Source organism: Phocoena phocoena, chromosome 12 (genome assembly GCF_963924675.1).
Source record: "Phocoena phocoena chromosome 12, mPhoPho1.1, whole genome shotgun sequence".
Lineage (NCBI taxonomy): Eukaryota > Metazoa > Chordata > Mammalia > Artiodactyla > Phocoenidae > Phocoena > Phocoena phocoena.
Window position 1 is genome coordinate 48,980,621 of NC_089230.1, and position 20,073 is coordinate 49,000,693.

Genomic DNA, 20,073 nt, shown 5'->3' on the forward strand with positions numbered 1-20,073 from the left:
AGTTACATCTGCCTGGGGCTTAAATCATGCTTCGGAAAAGAGGTAATGCTTGAGTCTAGTCTTGAACAGCTATTCTCTGTGAGGATAAAAAAGGGAAAAACATTCTAGACAGAGAACAGCATGAGAAAAGGCAGGACTGTAAGGCAGCAAGGTGTGTTAGAGCATGAGGTAGAAGGAGTGTAGTATGAATGAAGCTAGGAGACATTGGGAGGGACTAAATCCTGAAGAACTTGGTATATTATGTTTGGACTTTATCCTGGCAGCAATGAACCACTGAAGAGTTTGTTTTTGTAGGACAGTGACGTTACCAGCTTCAAAATTTTGACAATATTCTTAACGCCGTGATGGGAGTGCTGATATAGATGGCATGGCAGGAAAAAGCTGTAAGCCTCAAGACAGAAAGTCTAGTTCAACCAAGTGAGAGATGACCAGGGCTTGAGTTAAAGCAGCAGAAGTTAGAATAGAAAAGGAACAATAGAATATGAGAGATGTTTATGAGATAGAATTAGTAAGGCTTTATTTCCTATTGGATATAGTTGGGAACTGTGGTGGTAAGACAGAATTAAAGGTGATGTCTAGATTTGAAGAGGAAATATAATGAGTTAAGTTTTGGACATATTGAATTTGAGGGATGTTACAGAACTTCCAAGTACAGATGTCCGGGAGATAGTTGCATAAATGCATCTACAGATTAGGAGAGAGATTTGAGTTGTAGTTAAGAATTGTTGAGCTTTTCGATAAATATATATTGAATTATTTTTATGTGCCAGTGATGTACCCAGCATCCAGCATACTGTGAGGAACAAACTACACGATAACTGCTTTAAAACTAATAAAGGAGAGAAACAGAAATCAGTCATGAAGATATGTCATTACAAACTGAGACAAATGCTATAAGGAAACATTATAAGGTCCTATGAGAAAATTTTAACAGAAGGGCCTGATCTAGTCTGGGGCTGGGGCATCTGGGAATGCTCTTATTTGAGTTGAAATCTGAAGAACTAGTAGGAGTAGGGAAGAGAGGGAATGTGGACAAGAAGAGTATCCCGGGCAGAGGGAACATCAGCATCATACTAATAAGGTTGTCAAACTGAGTTAAAAAAATAATGAATGAAAAAGAAGCACCTAACTATGCTATGAAATGACATGTATAAACCATAGGGATAGGTATACAAGAAAGTTGAAAGGAAAAGGATGGGAAAAGCTATATCATGCAAACAAAAGCCGTATTACTAGAGATAAAGAGAACTTTATAGTGATAAATGTACTTGATAACATAGTCTCAAAATGTGTAAATCATATGGAGAATTTGATAAATCTGTAATCATAGTGGAAGATCTTAACACATCTCTCTGATAGAACCAGAACACAAAAAAATCATTAAGACTATAGAAGATTTGAGCACAATTAGCAAATCCAACTAATGGACATATGTAGAACACTGTAACCACCACCAACAAAATATACATTCTTTATGTATAATTGACTATATGCTGAGCAGTAAAGTAAACACAAATACATTTTTTTTACATCTTTATTGGAGTAATAATTGCTTTTCAATGGTGTGTTAGTTTCTGCTTTATAACAAAGTGAATCAGTTATACATATACATATGTTCCCATATCTCCTCCCTCTTGTGTCTCCCTGCCTCCCACCCTCCCTATCCCACCCTTCTAGGTGGTCACAAAGCACCGAGCTGATCTCCCTGTGCTATGCGGCTACTTCCGACTAGCTATCTATTTTACGTTTGGTACTGTATATATGTCCATGCCACTCTCTCACTTTGTCACAGCTTACCCTTCCCCCTCCCCATATCCTCAAGTCCATTCTCTAGTAGGTCTGTGTCTTTATTCCTGTCTTACCCCTAGGTTCTTCATGAGGTTTTTTTTTTCTTAAATTCCATATATATGTGTTAGCATACGGTATTTGTCTTTCTCTTTCTGACTTCACTCTGTATGACAGACTCTAGGTCCATCCACCTCATTACAAATAGCTCAATTTCGTTTGTTTTTATGGTTGAGTAATATTCCATTGTATATATATGCCACATCTTCTTTATCCATTCATCCGATGATGGACACTTAGGTTGTTTCCATCTCCTGGCTATTGTAAATAGAGCTGCAATGAACATTTTGGTACCTGACTCTTTTTGAATTATGGTTTTCTCAGGGTATATGCCCAGTAGTGGGATTGCTGGGTCATATGGTAGTTCTATTGTAAACACAAATACATTTTATAGGATTGAAATAATACAGAATATGCTGCTCTCTGACTATAATGCCATTAAGCTAAAAATTAATAACAAAAAGATAATTGGAAAATCTCCATATGTTTGTTAATCAAAATAACATACTTCTAGATAACCCATGGAGCAAAAATAAATCACAGTGCAAATTAGAAAATATTTTGCAGTAAACCATAACAAAATTATTACATATCAAAATTTGAGGGATAGGGGCTTTCCTGGTGGTGCAGTGGTTAAGAATCCAACTGCCAATGCAGGGGACATGTGTTCGAGCCCTGGTCCAAGAAGATCCCACAGGCCACAGAGCAACTAAGCCCGTGCACCACAACTACTCAACCTGCGCTCTAGATCCCATGAGCCACAACTACTGAAGCCCACGTGCCTAGAGCCCATGCTCTGCAACAAGAGAAGCCACCACAATGAGAAGCCCATGCACTGCAACAAAGCGGAGCCCCCGCTTGCTGCAACTAGAGAAAGCCAGCGTGCAGCAACAAAGACCCAACGGAGCCAAAAATAAATTTATTTTTAAAAAAATTTGAGGGATACAGTTAAATATATGCTTAGAGGATAATTTATAGCTTTAAAACCATATGTCTGAAATGAAGCTGAATATCAATAAACATCTATATCAAGAAACTTTTTTAAAGAGCATCATATTAAACCCACTGAAAGCAGGAGAGAAATAATAAATCAGCAATAATGAAATTCAGTAAAGCCAAAAATTGGTTCTCTAGAAAGATTAATAAAATCGATAAACCCTTTGTGATTTTAAAAAAAAGAGCATGCAAAATTAATATAGTAGATGAAAGTGAGGATATTTTACAATCTTATGGTCATAGGAAAGTCATAAGACTAATCTATGTCAATAAATTTGAAAATTTAAATGAAGTAGGTAAGTTTCTAGAAAATGCAGCTTACCAAAAATTAACAAAAGAAATAGAGAATGTCAAAAATTCTATGACAATTAAAGAATTCATATTTTTAAATAATTTTTATTGGGAATATAGTTGATTTACAATGATGTGTTAGTTTCAGGTGTACAGCATAGTGAATCTGTTATGTATACATATCCACCCTTTTTTAGATTCTTTTCCCATATAGGCCATTACAAAGTATTGAGTTCCCTGTGCTATAGTAGGTTCTTATTAGTTATCTCTTTTATATGTAGTAGTGTATATGTATCAATCCCTATCTTCCAATTTATCCCTCCACTCCTTTACCTGCCAGTAACCATAAGTTTATTTTCTACATCTGTAACTCTTTTTCTGTTTGGTAGCCTTTTAAAATTTTTATTATTTATTTATTTTGGCTGCATTGGGTCTTCATTGCTGCACATGGGCTTTCTCTAGTTGCGGTGAGTGGGGGCTACTCTTCATTGCGGTGCACCGGCTTCTCATTGAGGTGGCTTCTCTTGTTGAGGAGCACAGGCTCTAGGTGCACGGGCTTCAGTAGTTGTAGCACCCAACCTCAGTAGTTGTGGCACATGGGCTTAGTTGCTCTGCAGCAGGTGGGATCTTCCTGGACCAGGGCTCGAACCCGTGTCCATACGTTGGCAGGCGGATTCTTAACCACTGTGCCACCAGGGAAGTCCCATAGCCTTTTTTAAGATTCCACATATAAGTGATATCATATATTTGTCTTTCTCTGTCTGACTTACTTCACTCCGTATGACAATCTCTAGGTCTATCCAAGTTGCTGCAAATGGCATTATTTCATTCTTTTTAATGGCTGAGTAATATTTCATTCTATATATGTGCCACATCTTCTTTATCCATTCCTCTGTTGATGGACATTTAGGTTGCTTCCATGTCCTGGCTATTGTAAATAGTGCTGCAGTGAACATTGGGGCACATGTGTCTTTTCAAAGTGTGGTTTTCTCCAGATATATGCTCAGGAGTGGGATTGCTGGATCATATGGTAGCTCTATTTTCATTTTTTTAAGAAACCTCCATACTGTTCTCCATAGTGGCTGTACCAGTTTACATTCCCACCAACAGTGTAGGAGAGTTCCCTTAAGAATTCATAATATTAAACCTTCCCACAAAGGAAACTTGAGGCTAAATGGCTTCATAATTGAACTATACCAAACTTTTAAGGAAAAAATTATGCATATCTTATACAAATTCTTCCAAAGAATAGTTGAAAGAGGGAACATATCCCAACTTGTTTTATTAGACCAACATAACCTTAATACAAAAGACTTCTCAAGGACAATACATGAAAGGAACATAATAGACCAATTTCTTTCATGAACATAAATGCAAAAATTAATAAACTTAGTAACAAACCAGAACCAAATCCAGCAATACAATAAAAATGATGTAACCTTCCTATTTTGAGATCAGCTGATTAGCAACCTTCATTCCAACTGCTATCTTAATTTCCCTTTGCCATGTACTACAGTCACAAATTCTGGGGAATCGAACATAGATTGCTTTGGAGGGCCATAATTTTGCCCTGCCACATACTTCTCAACCAGGCTGGGTTTATTCCAAGGATGCAAAGCTGTTTAACATAAAAAAAATCAATCAATGTAGTTCACCACATTAACAATAAAAGAAGAAAGTCACATAATTATAATAGATGTAGGAAAAAATTATAGAATCAACATTATTTTTAAAAAATCTTAGCAAATTAAGAATATATAGGAACATCCTTAATCTATTAAAAGGTGTCTACAATGGAGAACAGACTTGTGGTTGCCGAAGGGGAGGGAGATGGGGGAGAAAGGCACTGGGTGTTTGGGGTTAACACGTGTTAACTATTATATGTAGAATAGATAAACAACAGAGTCCTACTGTATAGCACAGGGAACTGTCTTCAGTATCCTGTGATAAACCATACTGGAAAAGAATTTTTAAAAGAATGTATATATAATAATAATATAATATAATATAATATAATATAAATAACTGAATCACTGTGCTGTCTAGCAGAAATTAACACAACATTTTAAATTAACTATACTTCAAGGAAAAAAAAGTGTCTACAAGGCAAAGCAACAATAACAACAAAAACCCTATATCAGGCATCTTGTGAAATATTGAAGGCTCTCCCTTTTGGTTTGGGAAAAAGACAATAATACTCTATTTCACATTGTATTAAAGGTTCTAGCTAATGCAATAAGGGAAAAAAAGGAAGAAAAAATTAAAAATAAATGAAGATTAGAAAGGAAGAAATAAACAATCGTTAATCATATATAATAGATAGTATACATTTTAAAAATCCAAAATAATTTTAGATAGGTTAGTGGAGATTAGGAAAGTCTCCTGATATGCAGTCAATATTCAAAAATTAACTTATTTTCTATATATACAATAAAGAGAAAACAAAATATGCCATTTCTAGTATTGTAAAAAACAATCATATACATACAAATGAATCTAACAAAGGATGTGTGACTTCTATTCTGAAAATTATAAAACTTTATTAAGAAACATTCTAAAAACCTGAAATAATTGGAGGGATACACTATATTCATGGATAGGAATATGCAGTGTTGTACAGATATCCCTACTTCCCAATACAATCTATAGATTTAGTACACTTCTGGTCACATTCCCAATAAGTGTGTTTGTGTCTGTGTGTATAACCTGATAATCTGATTCTAAAATTCACATGGAAGTACAAAGGGCCAAGAATAAACAGCATTTTTGAAGAACAAAGTAGGAGGACTTACCCTATTCGATATCAAGACTTACTGTAAAGCTCCACTAAGATTAGCTCTAGACTCAAAATGGACTTAAAAATACATAGAAACTTGGTTTAAGACAAAAGCGCCACTGTAGAGCAATAGGGAAACAACAGTCTTTTCAGTGAATGGTGTTGAAATATTATGTAGGAAACTTGACTGCTACCTAACACCATTCACAAAAATTAATTCCATGTCAATTATAGATTAAAAGTGCAAGGCAAGGGCTTCCCTGGTGGCGCAGTGGTTGAGAGTGCGCCTGCCGATGCAGGGGACACAGGTTCGTGCCCCGGTCCGGGGAGATCCCACATGCCGTGGAGTGGCTGGGCCCGTGAGCCATGGCTGCTGAGCCTGCGCATCCTGAGCTGTGCTCCGCAAGGGGAGAGGCCACAACAGTGACAGGCTCACATACCGAAAAAAAAAAAAAGTGCAAGGCAAAGCAACAAAGCTAAGAGGTAATATCATACTTATGATCTTAATGTATAAAATGATTTAAAAACCTGTGCTTTTATTTCCACTAAGATCAGGAACAAGACAAGGTTGCCCACTCTCACCACTCTTATTCAACATAGTTTTGGAAGTTTTAGCCACAGCAATCAGAGAAAAAAAGGAAATAAAAGGAATCCAAATCGGAAAAGAGGTAGTAAATCTGTCACTGTTTGCAGATGACATGATACTGTACATATAGAATCCTAAAGATGCTACCAGAAAACTATTAGAACTAATCAATGAATTTGGTACAGTAGCAGGATACAAAATTAATGCACAGAGATCTCTGGCATTCCTATACACTAATGATGAAAAATCTGAAAGTGAAATCAAGAAAACACTCCCATTTACTATTGCAACAAAAAGAATAAAATATCTAGGAATAAACCTCCCTAAGGAGGCAAAAGCCTGTATGCAGAAAATTATAAGACACTGATGAAAGAAAATAAAGATGATACAAATAGATGGAGAGATATACCATGGTCTTGGATTGGAAGAATCAACATTGTGAAAATGACTCTACTACCCAAAGCAATCTACAGATTCTGTGCAATCCCTGTCAAACTACCACTGGCATTTTTCACAGAACTAGAACAAAAAATTTCACAATTTGTGTGGAAACACAAAAGACCCCGAATAGCCAAAGCAATCTTGAGAACGAAAAACAGAGCTGGAGGAATCAGGCTTCCTGACTTCAGATTATACTACAAAGCTACAGTAATCAAAACAGTGTGGTACTGGCACAAAAACAGAAAGATAGATCAATGGAACAGGATAGAAAGCCCAGAGATAAACCCATGCACATATGGTGACCTTATCTTTGATAAAGGAGGCAGGAATGTACAGTGGAGAAAGGACAGCCTCTTCAATAAGTGGTGCTGGGAAAACTGGACAGGTACATGTTAAAGTATGAGATTAGATCACTCCCTAACACCATATACAAAAATAAGCTCAAAATGGATTAAAGACCTAAATGTAAGGCCAGAAACTATCAAACTCTTAGAAGATAACATAGGCAGAACACTCTGACATAAATCACAGCAAGATCCTTTTTGACCCACCTCCTAGAGAAATGGAAATAAAAACTAAAATAAACAAATGGGACCTAATGAAACTTCAAAGCTTTTGCACAGCAAAGGAAACCATAAACAAGACCAAAAGACAACCCTCAGAATGGGAGAAAATATTTGCAAATGAAACAACTGAGAAATGATTAATCTCCAAAATTTACAAGCAGCTCATGCAGCTCAATAACAAAAAAACAACCCAATCCAAAAATGGGCAGAAGACCTAAATAGACATTTCTCCAAAAAAGATATACAGACTGCCAACAATCACATGAAAGAATGCTCAACACCATTAATCATTAGAGAAATGCAAATCAAAACTACAATGAGATATCATCTCACACCAGTCAGGAAAGACCATCATCAAACAATCTAGAATCAGGGCTTCCCGGGTGGCGCAGTGGTTGAGAGTCCGCCTGCCGATGCAGGGGACACGGGTTCGTGCCCCGGTCCGGGAAGATCCCACATGCCGCGGAGCGGCTTGGCCCGTGAGCCGTGGCCGCTGGTTCTGCTCGTCCGGGGCCTGTGCTCCGTGGCGGGAGGGGCCGCAACAGTGAGTGACCCCTGTACCGCAAAAAAAAAAAAAATCTAGAAACAATAAATGCTGGAGAGGGTGTGGAGAAAAGGGAACACTCTTGCACTGCTGGTGGGAATGTGAATTGGTACAGCCACTATGGAGAACAGTATGGAGGTTCCTTAAAAAACTACAAATAGAACTACTTTATGACCTAGCAATCCCACTACTGGGCATATACCCTGAGAAAACCATAATTCAAAAAGAGTCATGTACCAAAATGTTCATTGCAGCTCTATTTACAATAGCCAGGAGATGGAAACAACCTAAGTGTCCATCATCGGATGAATGGATAAAGAAGATGTGGCACATATATACAATGGAATATTACTAAGCCAAAAAAGAAACGAAATTGAGCTATTTGTAATGTGGTGGATGGACCTAGAGTCTGTCATATAGAGTGAAGTAAGTCAGAAGGAGAAAGACATATACCGTATGCTAACACATATATATGGAATTTAAGGGGAAAAAAATGTCATGAAGAACCTAGGGGTAAGACAGGAATAAAGACACAGACCTACTAGAGAATGGACTTGAGGATATGGGGAGGGGGAAGGGTAAGCTGTGACAAAGCTAGAGAGTGGCATGGACATATATACACTACCAAACGTAAAATAGATAGCTAGTGAGAAGCAGCTGCATAGCATAGGGAAATCAGCTCGGTGCTTTGTGACCACCTAGAGGGGTGTGATAGGGAGGGTGGGAGGGAGGGAGACGCAAGAGAGAAGAGATATGGGAACATATGTATATGTATAACTGATTCACTTTGTTATAAAGCAGAAACTAACACACCATTTTAAAGCAATTATACTCCAATAAAGATGTAAATAATAATAATAAATAAATACATTTTTAAAAACCTATGCTTTCATACCAAACCTAAAAGAGTGATAAATTCCATCACTTTCTCATAAAAGACATCAAGAGAATGAAATAGCAAGTGACACAAGAGATGTTTTCATCATATATAACCTTTAAATGGCTCACATCCAGTGTTCCTACAAATCAACCCTAACACAACAAATGGTAAATAGAAAGTGGGCAAGAGCCTTGACTAGGCACTTCTCAGATGAGAAAAATCCAAAAGATAAACACGTGAAAAGGTGCATAAACTCTCAGTAACTGGGGAAAACATAAAACTGCAGTAAGTTATCACAATTTACCTACAAGAATTGCTAGATTTTTAAAAACTAACAGTACCGAGTTTGTGAGGATGTGGAGCAGCAGCAGCCTCTTACACTGCTGAAAGGAGTATACATTGGTACAGTCGCTCTTGGAACAGTTTGACATCGTCTCCTAAAGTTCAAGCTGTGCATATCCTTAACCAAGCTATTCTCCTAAGTATATTTCCAACAGAAAAGTGTAGAGTAAGACACATTTGTAAGACTTGTACATGAATGTTCATGGTACTGTTATTCGTAATAGCCTCAAACTGGAAACACTCATGTATATAATAGCAACATTAGAATGTGTAAATAAATTGAGGTATAGTTATACAGTGGAATATCTTACAGCATTGAAAATGAACATCCTACGGTTACACAAAGCAACATGGATGAATGTTACAAATATGTTGACTGTAAAGGGTAAGACACAAAATAATAATACATATCATATGGTTCTATTCACATAAACTTCAAAAAGCAATAAAAACAAAACTACAATGTTTAGAGTTATCTGCTTAAGGTCTGAAAGTATAAAGAAAAACAAGGAAATATGCATTGTAAGAGTCAGAATAATGGTTACCTTTGGGGAGAAAGGAAGCGAGGGTGACTGGGGAGGAGACCAAAGTGGGACGGTTCTGGGGTTTTTATTTCTTATGTTAGCTTGCTAGGTACTTAAATCATTGAGCTGCACAATTTTGTGTACTTCTTTTCCTACCTGTTTCATGTTGTACAATTGTAAAAAGGTTTAAAATTGTACAGAGAATGCTGAGCAAACAGGTCAGAGAGGACAGATTTCATGTAAAAGTTTGTTTTTAAAGAATGGTGATGAGTAACACTTAAATGCAATGAGATTTATCCAAAACTTTCCATTTGGTAGTGATTAAAACTCAGTAAATACTAAATGCCTTCCTTCAGTAAACATTGTTTACCAGTAGGTAAGTACAGGCAGTCCTCACTTTGTATGGTAGTGTGGGACCAAAAAGAAAAAGAGATGACCATACAAGATAAAACTGTACAAAATGATCTTAATAATCAGTGGGAAAAAATAACAGTTGTTCCATAATCTTTAAAAATTTTTGTCAAAACATTAAAAATTCTTCTATGTTGGTTATAAATATATAGGGAAATGAAAAAAATAGTAAAGCTAATATTAATTTAGTATAATGTAATACGAAACATTAGAAACAATTAGAATTATAGTGCTTTATTTCTTTGTAAAAACCTTAACCAAGAGTAGCTTGAACAGTGCTTTGCCTTCTCCTTGTATAACTTAGAAAAACAGAGCTAGTAGAGTAAGCATCTTTTCTGTCCCATGGCAAATTTTCTTACTCTTTTCTACTAAATTTGGATCAGCTTCCAACACTTTATCCTTTGCACTTTCAGTGTCATGAAATATCTCCGAGAATTCCTTTATTGTGAAGTTTTTTGCTGTTGTCACTTCTTCTGGGACATCTTCCTTTTTGTCACAATGACTTTCCTCATTTACATCAATAATTTCACCTTCACTAAATTCCTCTGACTGCATATCTGTGTCTCTCAAACAGTGGCAGTGACAACATTCCTGCAATCAGCTGTTTTTTCTGTTACTCAACTTATATTCAATTTGAATTTCACTCCAGTGTCATCATTTTTCCTTTCTGTGCCACACTTTTATCTTTGTTGGCCAGTTCCCTCTTTCAGTTACCATTTTGTAAAATTTCATACGAGTTTATCACTGGGAGGCAAGAAGGTAAACCAGCTACATGCTTTGCTGTCTGTAGGTGAACTGAGTAACAGATGAGAAGTGACCTATCACTAACAGACTTTGAAAAGAAGTGATGTGATTGGTCACTGAAATGACGTGCATCTCTTATTAACATAGTGACCTGTGAACTGTGAAGTGCCAGCAAAGAAGTTCGTATTTATGTAGTTACTCACACTTAGTATACTGTGGTAAGTGAAGTTGGAGCCATATTGTTGGGGGACTGTTTAACGAATTGTGGAAGCTGAAATTTGTGCATATGGGAAGCCTGGGAAGTGAGGACTGACTGTAATACATAGAAGGTTGAGCCATTTGATCAATTAAATATTTGGTTGGTTTTGATTAGATTGAGGATGTAGGGCTACTTGGACTATCTGATTTCTGAGCTATTGAATGCCTGATACATTTTATGTGGAAGTGTAATTTTGATACTACTCTTGCAGTTTCTTTAATCCTTTTAAGTACTTCCTTACAGAGGACCTTTCATACTAACTCTCTAGAACAAAACCCCTAGTTGTAGTAAGTAAAATCAGTGGTTTTAGGAGAATAATAGTGATGATGATTATGAATTCACCATGAAGCAATTGACATTGAAAGTAAGTTTTTTAAAAAAATATTTTACATAATGTTGACATTCTAATAATTGAAGATAAAAATGGTTAACAAATCAACTTTGATTCATTTAGCCCGGTGACTCCATTTTCACCGTCTTCATACTAGCAAATATTTTATTATTAAATGAAAAAGATAAGGTCTCTGTGTTGGTCGAAACTGAAAAGTGTTAATTTATTGTTTGATTTCCTACAGGTGAACTGGCATAGAGGTTGATCTCAAGATGCCATTAGTGAAAAGAAACATCGATCCTAGGCACTTGTGCCACACAGCACTGCCCAGAGGAATTAAGAATGAACTGGAATGTGTAACCAATATTTCCTTGGCAAATATAATTAGACAACTAAGTAGCCTAAGTAAGTATTTTTACATCAATTAAAAATATTACTCGCTGGCTTCCCTGGTGGTGCAGTGGTTGAGAGTCCGCCTGCCGATGCAGGGGACATGGGTTCGTGCCCCGGTCCGGGAAGATCCCACATGCTGCAGAGTGGCTGGGCCCGTGAGCCATGGCCGCTGAGCCTGCGCGTCCGGAGCCTGTGCTCCGCAACGGGAGAGGCCACAACAGTGAGAGGCCCGCATACTGCAAAAAAAATACTACTCGCAAACCAGAATGTTATGCTTTAGGGTATTAAGATGATACTCTTGTGATTAATTTGGAGGGGGGGGGATAGTTGATGAGAAGAGTTCAAAGTTATCTTGAAAAATGTAGTCATTTTAAGTAAAATTAATGCGTTTTAGAATCATTTCTTCTTCCCCTGCATGTTTCCTCTGGGAAAGGGAAATAAGGATAGAATCTTTAGGAACAGAATCACATGATGGTTAAGAATTAATGAGATTGTTTTTAAAATATAATTCAGTCTGTAAAAGGTGGTGCTCAAGTTGTACTTTTGCTTGCTTGTTATCGCTATTTACTTTTTTCGAGGCTTAAACTATTTGTGTTTGGGGTTGCTAGTATCTGTCTCTTTATGTATATATATATATATATCTTACTAGCATAGGGAAATATTTTTATATTACCAAATATCTAAAAGTGAAAGATGTGGAATAGTAACTAACTAGTCAGAGGATTAGGTTAGTCAGGTGAGTTGTCTAAAGGACGTTAGGATATCAGTCAAGTGCAGCATGATGGCAGACAGAAGGCAAGTAGGTTGGTCAGATAATAAAGGCCAGTGGAAGGGACAGGTTAGGGGAGGAGGAGACAGGCAGTATGTTTCCATTATAAGATTTCAGAACAGAGCTACTAGGTTAAGGAATTAAATAAATTATTTCCCATTTATTCTAAATGTAATATTAGAAAAAATTTTTTAAATCTAGTTTATCTTTTGAATTGAAGGATTAGCTTTTTATTAGACATTTATATTTCATTTTAAAGATAAAACAAGATGGTTTTGGTCTACATATCTTCTCTAAGTAGTCCTAGATTTATCAGCCATACCCACCCACATAGATTGGCTTTATAGGCAGGATTAGCTCCTCTTTTCTTTTCCTTTTAACTTTTGTCCTTTCTTTTTATAATTGACTACTTAGCACAAGGTAAAAGATGTTGTTAATCTGATTTGTTTCAAGTGAGAGCATTTGGCCATACACTTGTAGTCAGAGCAACATAAAAAGTTATATTTGAATATTCTTGGTGAGAGCACTAAATTTCTACATTGCCTATGAAATAGTTGTAGGAGTAAATTAAAAGACTGTTTCTTTGAATTTAAGTGTATTTGTTGTCTCATTTGTTGGGGGTTTATTTTCAGGTTAGTTATCAGCAGTGAATCATTAATGTATTGTTTACTTGTTTCTTCCTTGAAAAATTCAATATAAAGTGTACTTTTGAGACAAGTCAAAAGAAAAGGCCTAGAAAGTACATTAATATATGATTATCCATATTGTTTAAAGTCATTTGCTAGCACTAATCGGTTTTATGATTGTTAGATTCTATTAACGTAACATAACTTCATATAAAATTTATATATTCTGTATGTATATGGGTACATCAGCTTGTTAATATTAAAATACATGTTAAGAGCATAGAAATGACATTAATAAATTTGGTTAAAATATTTCTTTAAATTAAAATGAATATTAGATCTAATATAAACAACTTGTTTTAGGTATATTTAGAACTAATGTGTGTCAGTTTTGCAGTACTAACCTGTTTCTTACATAACCTGAAGGTGAAAATTTAAGGAATTTTCAAGTTTGATACAGAAAGTCCATATAAGCAACATCTGTCAGCAAGCACATGGTCATGTTGTAGCCAGACTGAAAATAGAAATACATTGTAAAGATATAACTAAATTAGGTTTGGGGTACTTCAAACTTGGAATCAGAGACTATAGAGGCATTTTCTAAGCAGTTTGTAGAGATTTAAAAAAAGAAAAAAGAGAAAAAGCATAAAATATTGTAGCAAGGTGTAACAATAGTTTACCACTCCAGAATTAAGCTCTCTGGCAGCTTTCCCACGTGACAAAGTTGAGAACCTGGAATTAAATTTAAAAGGCCTCTAGATAGCCTGAATAAACAAGCCCAAGCACTAAAGACCATGCACATAAAATAACCAGTTGATTCCTCTCCCAACTTGTTTACTTTTACTTTGGTAATTCAGACAGGGTTTATGATGTGGTTTCCAAACGTTAATGTTTTAGAGCATTAAAAGAGGAGATACGGGGGGCAGATAATAGAAGCAGGCAGTACTGAAGCCAACCAAAAGATGTAGTTTATAGCAAAGGAAGAAGTGGCATAAGGGAAAAAGCAACATAGAAACTGGAAAGAGGCCATTTAATGTAAAAGCAAATATTCTTATACATTTCAAAGCTGTTGTTTCTCATAATTAATTCATGACTATAAGTCCTCAATAAAAGGTTAAATTATGTTTAATTTTTATTTAAGAAGACAGGGAAGCTTAGAGTAGATTTTACATTAGTTTCCATCCAAAATAGTTAAAATAATAATTAATGCATTAAATAATTTCTGAATTACTTAGAAAACTAGGCTATTCAGAAGGGTTCTAGGTAATTCAGATTTTCACTTTGGTACTATTCCTAACACCAAAAGTGCTATTGCACACAGCAGTGAAGGTCAACTCCAGAGTTCAGCATTGCTTGGGGCTGCACATCGTCCTGACCTCTTCCTTGCAAAAATATGCATCTGGTTCAGTTGTTTTTCCTAGTGGAACACAATTCTGTTTTATAATAGATAATTACTGAAAACATAGAATTCACTTTATTTAAATTTCTTTTGCTATACCAAAAGTTTCCCCATTTTATTGCCATCTTATTTAACAACCATTGGGACTCTAATTACCTGAGAGATATTTTACATTTTCTCTTCCCAAGGCCTTTCTCTTATTGAATATGGTCAGTTCATGCTACCAAGATGAGCTGATAGAGCCTACTTCTTGTTCTCAATCATAGAAAATTTGACAGATAGTTAGGAAAGTAGATGGGTAAGAGGGTGGATAAATAGATTGGCTCTATAAGACTAATTAGATAATAGATAGACAATGGACAGGTAACACTGAATATTTTGCTGTGTGATAAAGGTACATGTTTCTTGTCCAAAAAGAACATACCCCATTTAGTTGAAGAGTCTAATATTATGAATTCTGTGAGTTTCAAACAGTGTGAGCATGTATATAATTAAAATCAGGAGTTTTAGATTATAGGAGCTGAGAAAGGGAGATAGGCATAGGTAAAGTCATTAGAGGAGGCTTGCTGAATGAAATATGAATTGAATTGGGCCTTTAAGGAACAAAAGAATTTGGAAACTGGAGATGAATGAAGAAGGAAGGCATTTCAACTTGCATGTAGAAGTAGGCAGATGAATGGAGGCAAAAATAAATATATGAGGGGGATTAAAGGGACAAATGATATTAGACATGTAAGGTGGAGCTTGATTATGGAGGACAGTGTTAGCTGAGAGGATTTAGATTTTAACATCAGAGGTAATGAGACCTCATAGATTCTTGAGTAGAGACATAGTATAATAAATGTAAGGTTAGTTGAAATTCAGATCATACACAGTTAGTTTTACATTGTGAACTTTATTCCTTTCACCTGTCTCTGGGAGGGAAGGAGGAGGTAGATGTGGAAAGTAAGAAGGAATATGAAAAGAGAACAGATGGGGGTGTTTATCTTACCCACTGCAGTGCTTTGGTGCTTAAACCTGAGGTGGGGAAAGTGTAAACTCTTTTTAAAAAATCTGTTAAAAAAAAGAAAAATCTGTGGGCCCTCTTTCCAGAAAAATGCAAATGCATTAAAAATCTGCATATAATTTCAGGTGGTATACAGACTATAACTTAAAGATCCGTGTATTAAACTAAGTTCTTTTAGGTTTAAAATTGTCTCTTCCATCTCTGTATCCCTAACATTTGATGAATAAATGTATGGAATGCTTCCCTTATCTGCCAGAGAAACTCTGTGCCTCTGGAAGTGTCTCTAATACCATCCCACACCCAAACGTTTAGATGCTTCTTTCTCTGTGCTCTGTGACTTTTACGTCATTTTATAGTAAGAGCTGCCTGTTGTTGAGCCCCTATCCTGTATCAGGTACTCTACAATTGCACCCCATCCTCTCCTTCTTTTTTCTCCTTTTCTTATAACTTCTTTGAAGGAGATATTTTTATTCCTGTTTTATGGGAGAAGAAATTGATGTCAAGGCCTCAAAGTGAATGGAACAAAGATTTGAGCTTATTTATTAAATTGGTTTTCATGTTTATTTAAATATTTGTTTCTCCCTCTGTTCAAAACCCGTCAGTGGCAGAGAACTTCGTCCAATCATTTTTATATCTCCAGGATCTGGTACACAGTCTGGCACATAAGACATTCCCAGTCATTTTGGCTTAAAAAATATATGTGAGCGAATGAATATATATAAAATTATCCTTTTTCTCTTAATTTATTATAGAGAGATTAAAGTTATGATTTTTTTCCTAAAGATTATAAAATCTTCTAGGACAGGTATTTTATGTTTTATTTCTTGGTGTCTTCAGTAAGAAATACACCTACCAGGCACAGGGTGAGCCCTCAGTAAACCTTTGTTGATTTAACTGATAATATATTGAAGTGCTTTGAAAAAAAGACAGCCATTGTTCAAATGTAAACTGGTGAGATTAATGAATTCATTCTATAAGTATTTAGTACCCTGTTACAGGACTCTATAGAGCTTACTGTTGAGCTACATTTAACCTAGACAGTACGCTTGGGTCTAAAATGTCTTGATTTAGGAAGACCATCAATTTTTTTTTATTCAAAGGTACAGATAGTGATTGACTTATCTTTACATTGTGAGCATTTATTTATATGTTCTAAATACACTTGAACATTTTAAAATTATAGGTCATCTAAAACTTCTCCCTGGCTTATTTACTAGATAGAAAGTTTTATTTCTCCTTTTAGAATGGGATTATTTTGGCTTATTCTTTACAGTAATGGAAATTTACATGACTAGAGGAATTCAGTGATTTTAGATTTATGATGTTTTAAGAAACTAGAATGAGAGAAAATGTAAAATATCTCTCATAAATTTTCAGGATCTGTATTTTGGGTGTACCTGAGATTAGGTCATCTACTAGGTTTATGAAATATCTTGGATTCTGCCACTTGGCCTGAAATTCACTTCTAGTGTAGAGTCTGTTTATGACTGCTGAATTGGGATTAGAGATGTATTATTTATGTGTACTTTACATTATAACCTCTCTAACCCTCAACAGGTGTGTAGATAGGGATAAAGCAGGAGAGTATTTCCTTAGCCACAAGTCACCTACCAGGAAGTGGTAGAGCTAGTATCTAAAACTGTATTTCCCAGGGTTTGTGTTTTCTTCTCACTCTGTCACAGTTGGATTACTTTAGGCTGGGTTTAAAATTTAAACTACTTTCAAGTAAATACCAAATTCATTGGGGCAGCGTTTTTAAATGTTAAATTGTTTGATATTTATCTCAGATAACATTAAATTTTATGGTATATGCTTCATTTTTGCTTAGGTAAATATGCTGAAGATATATTTGGAGAATTATTCAATGAGGCACATAGTTTTTCCTTCAGAGTTAACTCATTACAAGAACGTGTGGACCGTTTATCTGTTAGTGTTACACAGCTTGATCCTAAAGAAGAAGAATGTAAGTTTTTTCATGTTATATTTTCTTTCACATGTATGTTTTTGGTTAGGTGGGATGAGTGATATATTTAAGAACACTATTATACATGAATTTATTAAAAAAAAACAACTGGGAGAAATATGCTTCAATTAATGAAAGAAACATAAACACACACAGACACACACAGACACAAAACATGAATTTACTACACCTCGGGGGGCGGGGGGAGACCTTCAGGATGGCAGAGGAGTAAGATGTGGAGATCACCTTCTTCTCCACAAATACATCGCAAATACATCTACATGTGGAACAACTCCTACAGAACACCTATTGAACGCTGGCAGAAAACCTCAGACCTCCCAAAAGGCAAGAAACTCCCCACGTACCTGGGTAGGGCAAAAGAAAAAAGAAAAGACAGACAAAAGAATAGGGACGAGATCTGCCCCTCTGGGAGGGAGCTGTGAAGGAGGCAAAGTTTCCACACACTAGGAAGCCCCTTCACTGGAGGAGATGGGGGGTGGGCGGGGGGGGTGAAGCTTCGGAGCCACGGAGGAGAATGCATCAACAGGGGTGCAGAGGGCAAAGCGGAGAGATTCCTGCACAGAGAATCGGTGTCGACCAGCACTCACCAGCCTGAGAGGCTTGTCTGCTCACCCGCCAGGACAGGTGTGGGCTGGGAGCTGAGGCTCGGGCTTTGGAGGTCAGATCCGAGGGAGAGGACTGGGGTTGGCTGCGTGAACACAGCCTGAAGGGGCTAGTGCGCCACATCTAGCTGGGAGGGAGTCTGGGAAAAAGTCTGGAGCTGCAGAAGAGGCAAGAGACCATTGTTTCGGGGTGTGCAAGGAGAGGGGATTCAGAGCACCACCTAAACGAGCTCCAGAGATGGGCGCGAGCTGCGGCTATCAGCACGGATGCCAGAGATGGGCATGAGATGCTAAGGCTGCTGCTGCAGCCACCAAGAAGCCTTCGTACAAGCACAGGTCACTGTCCACACCTCCCCTCCCAGGAGCCTCTGCAGCCTGCCACTGCCAGGGTCCCGTGATCCAGGGACAACTTCCCCAGGAGAACACACAGCATGCCTCAGGCTGTTGCAACGTCATGCCAGTCTCTGCTGCCACAGGCTCGCCCTGCATTCCGTACCCCTCCCTCCCAGTGGCCTGAGTGAGCCACAGCCCCTTAATCAGCTGCTTCTTTAACCCCATGCTGTCTGGGTGGGGAACAGATGCCTTCAGGCGACCTACATGCAGGAGCGGGTCCAAATCCAAAGCTGAACCCCAGGAGCTGTGCGAACAAAGAAAAGAAAGGGAAATCTCTCCCAGCAGCCTCAGGAGCAGTAAATTAAATCTCCACAATCAACTTGACATACCCTGAATCTGTGGAATACTGGAATAGACAACGAATCATCCCAAAATTGAGGCAGTGGACTTTGGGAGGAACTATAGACTTGGGCTTTGCTTTCTACATCTAATTTGTTTCTGGTTTTATGTTTATCTCAGTTTAGTATTTAGAGCTTATTAACATTGGTAGATTTGTTTATTGATTTGGTTGCTCTCTTCCTTTTTTTTCTTAATATATGTTTTTTTTTCCTTTTTTTCTGAGCGTGTATGTCTGTGCTTCTTTGTCTGATTTTGTCTGTATAGCTTTGCTTCTACCATTTGTCCTAGGGTTCTGTCCGGTTTTTTTTTGTTTGTTTTTGTTTTGTCATATAGATTTTGGCACTTATCATTGGTAGATTTGTTTTTTGACTTGGTTGCTCTCTTCTTTCTTTCTTTCTTTCTTTTTACTATTACTTTTTTTTATTTGCGGTACACGGGCCTCTCACTGCTGTGGCCTCTCCCATTGTGGAGCACAGGCTCCGGACACGCAGGCTCAGCGGCCACGGCTCATGGGCCCAGCCGCTCCGCGGCATGTGGGATCTTCCCGGACCGGGGCACAAACCCGCATCCCTTACATCAGCAGGTGGACTCTCAACCACTGCGCCACCAGGGAAGCCCTGCTTTTTTATTTTTAATAATAATTTTTTAATTTTAATAACTTTATTTTATCTTTATTTCTTTTTTCTTCCTCCCTTTTATTCTGAGCCGTGTGGCTGACAGGCTCTCGATGCGCTCCAGCCAGGTGTCAGGCTTGAGCCTCCGAGGTGGGAGAGCCACCTTCAGGAAATGGGTCCACCAGAGACTTCGCAGCCCCACATGATATCAGTGAAAGCTCTCCCAGATATCTCCATCTCAACGCTAAGACCCAGCTCCACTCAAGGACCAGCAGGCTACAGTGCTGGCACCCTATGCCAAACAACTAGCAAGATAGGAACACAACCCCACCCATTAGCAGAGAGGCTGCCTAAAATCATAATAAGGTCACAGACACCCCAAAACACACCAACGAACTCAGTCCTGCCCACC

At 37.3% G+C, this 20,073-nt stretch overlaps 1 protein-coding gene across 1 annotated transcript in view; it reads left to right on the top strand.

Moving 5' to 3' along the window:
- Positions 1-20,073, top strand: part of WASF1 (WASP family member 1) — an 88,404-nt gene that overhangs the window by 49,480 nt on the left and 18,851 nt on the right. The window contains exons 2-3 of the mRNA XM_065889236.1: positions 11,781-11,941; positions 17,558-17,692. Of these exons, the coding sequence (XP_065745308.1) occupies positions 11,809-11,941; positions 17,558-17,692 (268 nt within the window). The 5' untranslated portion in view covers positions 11,781-11,808. The remainder of the gene's footprint in view (positions 1-11,780; positions 11,942-17,557; positions 17,693-20,073) is intronic.